The sequence below is a fragment of the Daphnia pulex genome, chromosome 10, assembly GCF_021134715.1.
Source record: "Daphnia pulex isolate KAP4 chromosome 10, ASM2113471v1".
Taxonomy (NCBI): domain Eukaryota; kingdom Metazoa; phylum Arthropoda; class Branchiopoda; order Diplostraca; family Daphniidae; genus Daphnia; species Daphnia pulex.
In genome coordinates, this window is record NC_060026.1 from 1,905,581 (window position 1) to 1,913,706 (window position 8,126).

The window sequence follows — 8,126 nt, forward strand, 5'->3', positions numbered from 1 at the left end:
CCATCCGTTTTTCCACTGTCTCTCTGTGTATGTACATATACATAGTACACACGCAGAGACTATATCCTCGGCGCCAGACACTCGACGGGGTTTCGTCGCCTCGGCTCTGGCTTCTTGATACAATGAAGAAAAAAGGTAGAAAAAATAAAATAGAAATCAAAGAGGCTCTATATATGTATAGGTCTACAGAGTACAATACCTTTTACCCTCTCATCATCAGACCCCGGGGTCGGCCAGCCCCATCGTCTTTTAAGACCTTTTTTAGGGCTGGGACGAATTCCCATCTCGACCCGATGGCAAGGACAATTGCTTATTATTATTTAAAAAAGAGGTGCTGAAATTCACCTTTTAACAACAATATTATTTAAAAAAAAAAGTCAAATCGGACACCAAACATTGAAGATTATTATAAACGAGCCATTTCGTTTTTAACTTTGACATTTTTTAGGTAAAATTATTCCAACAAAATTTTTAGTCTGCTGGTTGTCCCGTGACGATTATCGAGCATCATCCGGCCGTGACAAACAGGAAGGAAGGGTGTAGACGGACTCTCAATTGTGTTGGACGTTCTTCAATTGTTTGCCGTTCGTAAAAAAAAAGTAGATTGCGCAACAGGATATGCAACACATTTCAAATGGGGGTGGAGTCACCGGGTGGGGCCTTTATTTTTCTATCGTTTACGGATTGCTAGTTTGTCCCGATTTCTTTGTCCTCAAGGAAAAATAAATAAAACAAATTGAATCGAAATCATTTTGGGGAATTTTTATATTCCGGCGGATTTTTTTTTTCCTGGGGTTGGGGGAAGTAAAAAGGTTTTGGAAAATTCTTCGTTTTTTATTAAATAAAATTTTTTTTTCGGGGTAAAAAATTCTCCGCCAGGCACTACTACCGCCGCCAATCAGGAATTTTTTGATTTAGAAAAGAAGAAGAAGAAAAGAGAGATGGGAAATTCCCGGATGGATGCGGATGGATGGATGGCGCCAGTAATAAAGACAATGGGTTTTCTTGTCGAGGGGGGCTTTCTAATTTCCAGGGGATTAAACAAGAAAAAAAATTTCAGTTTCTTCATGAAATTCGTAGAAGAAGAAGAAAAAAGTTCAAAATAAAAAATTCCAAATAATTAATTTTTATTCCGACTTGATGATATGATGATAAAAATAATTTTGACAGGATGGATCGGAAGTATCCGGATCTTTCACCTTTCGACCAACGTAATACCTTCCGGATTTTACAACGCCGGATTTTGTTTTAGTCGACTGACGCGAGGGCGTTCCTTGTAGGGGTTTGTTGTGTACGTGTACGGAAGAAGGGAGGGGAAGAGGATTGGACGGAATGAATTGCTGCTCCACACACCACACGTCGTCTAATTATACAGGTACACCCTTCCTCTAGCGTTGAAGGTGTTTGCATATCATTTCCGTGTCGTCGTCGTCATCGTCATCGTTCGCTATCGACAGCGAATCATCACTTCCCCCCTTTATACTATTTGTCAGGTGTTATTCAGAGTTGAAATCATTCCGGAAGTTAGTGCGTTTCCTTCCGGAGTCAACCGACCAGATTTTACGACCGTCCTAATGTTACATACCTCTCCCCACATAATTACAGAGTAGGAACCAGGCTGCTGCTAACTACCGAGTTGATTTATCGACTCATCTAACGTCACACTAACGTCATTTCTATTTGTGGAATTTTGAATCAAAAGTGGAACAACAACAACAAAAACTGAATTTAAAAAAAATGTTATTGTTCTAATTTCAAATAGATTATTGGAGAAAACAAATGTTTTTCATTCAAATTTCAATGAAATCCAAGAAAACTATTTTCACTAGTTAAATTATTAATCAAAATAAAAAATAAAATAAAATGACAAAATTCGAGAAAACTAAAAGTTTTGGTTACTTGAATTTTTAATTCAAATAAAAAAAAAATTCGAAAAATTCGATTGTTTATAAATACGAGAAATGAATTATTTCAAATTGAAACTAAAAACGACAAAAAAAACTAAAAAAGTCAATTAGATTCGAGAAAAACAGACGGGGGGTTTATGTCGTACGTGTCAAAAACACCTGAGCATTACCCGAATGCGCGTTGTGTAATCCGTCGTTCAAATAGTAAACGACAAAAACGACGTTGGCAGACGTGCCGATAACGCGTGAAATGACGTCTCTCTCTCTCTCTCTCGTAGATAAAACAAAAAAATAAAAGAAACTTTTCGGTTATACTTTTCTCTCTGTGTAATATTCCGACCGAAATAATAATTACCCGTGCGACTCACTGACTCTCTCTCTCTCTCCTCCTGTGTGAAACAGAAAATTGGGTCCCCCCCACCCAACCCGCCCGAAAAATGCACCTGCTCAATTCTCCCACGTTCGTCAACCGATTCCTTATCAAAACGACAAGACCCGAGGAAATCGTGAGAGACTTTTTTCTTTTTCTTTTTTCTTCATCATCGACAGATTTCTCGGGAGATTTTCATTTTTTTTCCCCCAAACCATTGAAAACAACAACAACAACAACAACAAAGAAAAAATGGACATTTTCCCGATCGACACCTGACCTACTACGTGAAAAAAAGAAGAAGAAGAAGAAAAGTGAACGGGCCCTCATTTTTTTGTATTTTTCATTTTCCCGATGATTAAACGAAACCCCAAAAAAGGCGATGGTTGGCAGCCGATGCCGCCAGAGTGGGCGGGGCTTCCTGCTGCCGTCGGTTCCACCCCTCCCCCTTTTTCTCTATATAAGAAGAGACGATTGCAGGGCACGAGACCCGTCATTCAGAGTTTGTTCGTGAGTGCAATCACACGTCGCCATTACAGCGGGAGACAACAAATAATTGACAACAGAAATTACCAACGAGATTTCACACGTTGGACAATTGATCGTCGAGGGATTATTGCGAGTTCAAGTGTAAAAACCGGAGAAAGTAAAAGCCCCAAAACAGAAAAGAAAATGGTGAAAGCCTCCAATCGTCACCCGACATCTTCGACGACGACGAGTTCGACTGCGACTGTGCAGCAGCAGCAGCAATCGGATCCGCTGCGCGGAGTGATGGCGACCAGCAAGGAGCAAGTGGAAATCCAAATGTACCTGTCCAAATTGAAAGAGCTGGTGCCGCACATGCCCAAGAATCGCAAAGTTTCCAAGCTGGAAGTCATCCAGCACGTCATCGACTACATTTGCGACCTGCAGAGCGAACTGGAGCAGAACCATCCGGCCAGTCTCAACCGGAACCGGAGGAAACAGCAGCACTCGGCAGCCGTGTTGGCCGCGCGGAGGGCCACCACCGACGCCTCCGTCATCGCCAGCGGTGCCAGTCTCTCGCATCCATCCGCCGCCTCTTCCGCCGTGCACAGACAACCCCTCGGCCTACTCACCTCCATTCCCAACACCTCCATCGAGGTAGAAATTTTAATTTCAAATTAAATAAAGAAAAAAAGGAAAACAGAAATTTAACCCAGAAAATTATTTGAATATTTTTCCCCAGGTGAATAACACGACAGGGGATAACAAGAGCATCAGTGACGTCATCGTTCCTTGTTAGGATTCTCCCACAGTGTAAAAAAAAGGGGCGGAGTTTCCCTGCAACATCCCCGCAAATTTCTTTCCAATGGACACGACGACAACAACAACAACAACAACACTAGTCCTCGATTTCTCTTTTTTTTAATTTTTTAGCAAACAAAAAAAGAAAACCATCAATCACACAAACACCTATAGGCTATTATTATATGACGTGGAGACAAGTGTTTTGTTTATTTCTCCCATTTTGATTTTGGGTCTTGAATTAATTTTTTTATAGAACAAAAAAGAATCCCCTCCACTTGCTACCAAAATGTCGAAAAACGATTTAAAAAAGAAAAAAAAGCTTCAAAAAATATATTCTATTATATATGTTTCGTCTGTGATACCTTCTCCACCAGCCCACCCAATTTAATCATTTTTTTTTATTCATTAATTATTGACTAAACAAATCTCCCACCCCCCATTTGTATATTATTACCACAACAAAAATAGTCGTCGACTCACACAGAATTATTGTTCCTTTACCCCCCTCACAATCGTGTCACATTTTCTTTAATTTAAAAATATTTTTTTTTCGGCGGGGAATTTGAAAAAAAAAAGTGGAAATTCTTTTCGATTATTATTTTGATGTGTCGTGCGTCTCTAATTTTGCTCTTTTCTTTTTCAAAACAAAAAAATCGAACATGTGACATAATACCTAACACCAATACAAAGAAATTTGGAAAAAAAAATTTTGTGTCTTTTGTGAAATTTTTATACAAAAAACATGTACAACCCCCAGGAGGTTTGTAACAGCTGGATTGCGCTTCATGTCCACCTGGGCAAAAAAAAAAATCATCGGCCTTCCTTCGATTGTTACACGACAATCGACCAAAGAAAACAGATGGACAAGAAAATGTTCGTTTGTCTTTTCTCTTTTTCCAGTTTTGTGTGAAAAATTTCCCCTGCAAATAATCAGAGAACTCACGACGCCCAACCAAAAAAACTTTCCATTGTCCGTGTGTGTGTGTTCCAACAAGGGGCCTTATTTCTTTATCGATTTTTATCGGTCGACCGGATATGTAACATACACACCACAACCGATTTCTATGTAATGATGGCCGTGGTGGTGGTGACCGTTTTCTCTTCTATACACACAAACAAATTAAATTCACCGCCGGATATGTGCGTAGTAAAAGGAAACAAAAAAAATTAGAATAAATAATATTACAGCTTGTAATATAGCGTAGAAAAAGCAGGGATTACCAATGTAATATCAGGAGAAAAAAGACGGTTAGTGGTGGGGGGGGATTATTGTACGAATCCCCCCCCCCCTACCCAACCGAGTAAATCTTTTAATCTTGGCAAGAGAAGAAGAAAAATAGCCCCCGATAAACATTTTTCTGCAACAATTTCCGGGGGGACCCCATCTCAGATTTTTATATGTGTACGTGGGACGTGCTCCCTGTCGACTTTGACGCATCTAACGCAATGCTGCTGCACTTGTGCATTTGGTTGCCCATCTATAGTCGCGCGTAATAATACCCGATGACCTCCCCCCAGTGAAAAAAAACCTCCACCCAAAAAAGGAATGGTTTGAATTTCCCTCCAAACTCAAATAACGAAAAAACTGGGGAAGAGGAAAAAAGGAAAAATTTCCGTTTGATTGTTCCAGTCACGTACATTTCTCCCAAATCCGCACGAAATTTAAAAAGAAAAGAAAAATTTTTGGAACTATCCAAGTTTGTCAAAGAGAAATCAATCGAATTTAGAAGATTGTACAAGCAACTTCATTAAAGAGTCGATTTTTGTTCAAATTCGGGTTAAGGTTAGAAAACATTTGGGTGAAAATTGGAACGAAAAATAAAATAAATAAATTTAAAAACACAAAATCCAGTTGTTATTCATTCCGGTCACGTAGGGGAATATAGAACGAGATTGCCATCGACCAAAAAACAACTTCTTTTTCTCAACCAAAATCAACAACAACCGTGATGACTTCTTCTTTTATAATACCAAATAAAACTTTGTCCGGCCGATTAGTCTCTTTGACATTTGGTCCAAGTTTCTTTTTCGCTTTCAAAAGAAATAATTTCCAAACCCAAGAAAAGGATGGCGTCCTTATTTAGCAAGGCATTTCTATATCATCTTGTTGATTGCCATTATCGTTCGTGTTTGCTCCGATTCAATCAACAGCCCCCAAAAAAAAAAAGCCGCCAGAAGAAAGAAAGAAAAAGCGTCGCCAACTTCTTTTTCCTTATTGATTTTGATTTATTAGCTGCGCACACCTGGGCTGCCAGCAAAATTGCCCAGCGACAGTTGCGCGCGCCCGTCTACGTTGCCTGTTGTTGGGTTTAAAGAGAAAACGCACGTGTTTTTTTCCCGTTTCCTTTTAAACGGAAAAAATAAAATAAAAACCTTTTTCCTTCCAAGACATCAACATTCCCACCCTTCTGCAATTGCCAACAGGATAGGAAACCCCACACACACACACCCACACAGCCGTCTTATTTTTCTTCCGGTTATCCAGCGCGGATCACCTGGTGTTTTTTTTTAATACAAAAATTCCTTATCGCCAAAAATCGATAAACTTTTTTTTCGACCCCTTTTCAAATTTCCCACCAAAAATTTTTTTAAAAATTAATTTTTTTGGGTTGTTAACAAATTAATTTCCGTTTTCCTCGAAAATTTATTTCCTACCCTACCTCCTACCTACCCACCCCAGAAAACTGTTCCATACGGAACAGCTGCGCCTTTGAGAAGCCTTCGGAGAGCACGTGCTGGAGGAGGTAACCAAACAGCACACCCGCATATCCGGAAACGGTTTTTTTTTTCTTTTTCCTCTTCTTCTTCTTCTTCACGCGTTTTTCTCTGTGTGTGTGTGACAATCACGTCTTGTGTGTAGCTGCTGTTTCTGCTCTGTTCAGCAGATGACGGGCACACTACTGGGCCGGCTGTGATTGTATTTTTTTTGGGTTGTTGTTGTTTGTCATTCTTTCCCCCTCTTTGGTCGTCGGGAACCTATCCGTTAACATTCACACATTTTCCTTCTAAATTTAGGAAGAAGAAGAAGAAGAAGATCTTTTTTGGTCGGATTGGATGTGTGATAACCGTTGGCGGAAATTATTGTATCAGCGGCCATATAGGTATAGTTGCAGTCTATCTCTCGGAGAAGAGCAGAGCGCCAGCTGGGCCGGCTCGCAACGACGACGGATGATGATGTGCCATTTTCCCCTCCTGCCCGTTGGCCGTCTGCTCCGCGGCAGCCGGGCAGATGTCCGCCAAAAAAAAAGGGACACACACACACAGAAGAGAACAGATCTGCCGAGTCAGTCGATCGAATAGAATAGACCCAAATCTTTTGATCGGCGCAATCGCGAGTATCAATTTGAAATTTCCCGCCAATTTTTCAAACAATTTGTCAAACGAACGGCGGTTGATTTTTCAACACTCGGCCAAAATCACCAATTCATTTCATCTTGAAATCATAATGGTGCGAATGCTACTTTTACTCATGTTCTTAGTAGACTACTACACCATACCATAAGTACCAGACGGCTGATTATTATTTATTGATGTATTTAAGCTCCCGACAGATGTTGGGCAATCCCACTAAAAGGGATACTGTAAGAGTCTATATTCCTTGGAATGGAGAGTGTGTGTGTGTGTGTGACAGACTGGGCGAGGGAGGGGACGACCCACACTCCGCCCGGAGTCTATTCCAACGGATTGACTCTCTCACGGACTCTTTATATAGATTGCAAAAGGGGCGACCCTGGCAAACACATGGGGAATACGTTACACACACACACAAGCAGCCGACAGACACGCCCAACTTTTTTCTTTTTCAAAATTCCAGCCGAAAATTAAAATTTTCGAAAATTTGATTTTTTGGAGGGAAATTTGAAAATTCAAAAATTTCATTTTAAAAACTAAAAAATTTTTAAGCTACCGCGTGTGTTCACACACACACAACGATTTTTTCGGGGGTATAAAAATATAACACGACTGGTGCGAGAGAGTCTTCCCCTCCTCCCGCTCACTCTCCTCTGGTGTGTGTGTGTGTGCGGGACAGATGGCCGCCACAACACAGCAATCCGCACACACGGCCGTTTTTTTCCTATTTCCTATTTGGGGAAAACCTTCTTGTGCTCCCCCGTACAGGCCGCGCCGTGTGTTACCGAACGTATCAACTGGGAACAGCAGCAGCAGCAGCAGCCCAGGGAGGAACCTGGGAGAGCAGAAGGTTCTCTCACGGAGGGGGGAGAGAGACAAGGTCGGGGTGGGCGATATGGTAGTGTTGTCGGGGGTTACGCTAAACTTTTCTTCTCACAAGTATAGAAATATATATAACAGCTAGGCCATCGTGTGTGTGTGTGTGCAGATGGCACGTTCGATTTCCCAACTGAATTTTCTGGCGGATTAATAGACAATTCCGATGATTGCTGCTGGGCCCCAAGTCCAAGACAAATGAGATTACATACCCCACCCACCCCAGGGTTATTTATTCATTTGCATACCTAACAACTTCATCTAGAAGTGGAGGGGGGGGGAGACAGAGAGAGACCAAGAGTCACGACAGGATCAATGATGATGGGATCGTGCAAAAAGCGCAGGCGCCGTCA

At 41.2% G+C, this 8,126-nt stretch overlaps 1 protein-coding gene across 1 annotated transcript; it reads left to right on the top strand.

Moving 5' to 3' along the window:
* Positions 1–766: 766 nt before the first annotated feature.
* LOC124206242 lies at positions 767–4,258 on the top strand. Its single transcript, XM_046603950.1, has 2 exons — positions 767–3,399; positions 3,485–4,258. Exons 1-2 carry the CDS (start codon positions 2,632–2,634, stop codon positions 3,539–3,541), a joined length of 825 nt encoding a protein of 274 aa, XP_046459906.1. The 5' UTR covers positions 767–2,631; the 3' UTR covers positions 3,542–4,258.
* The last annotated feature ends 3,868 nt before the right edge of the window (positions 4,259–8,126 follow it).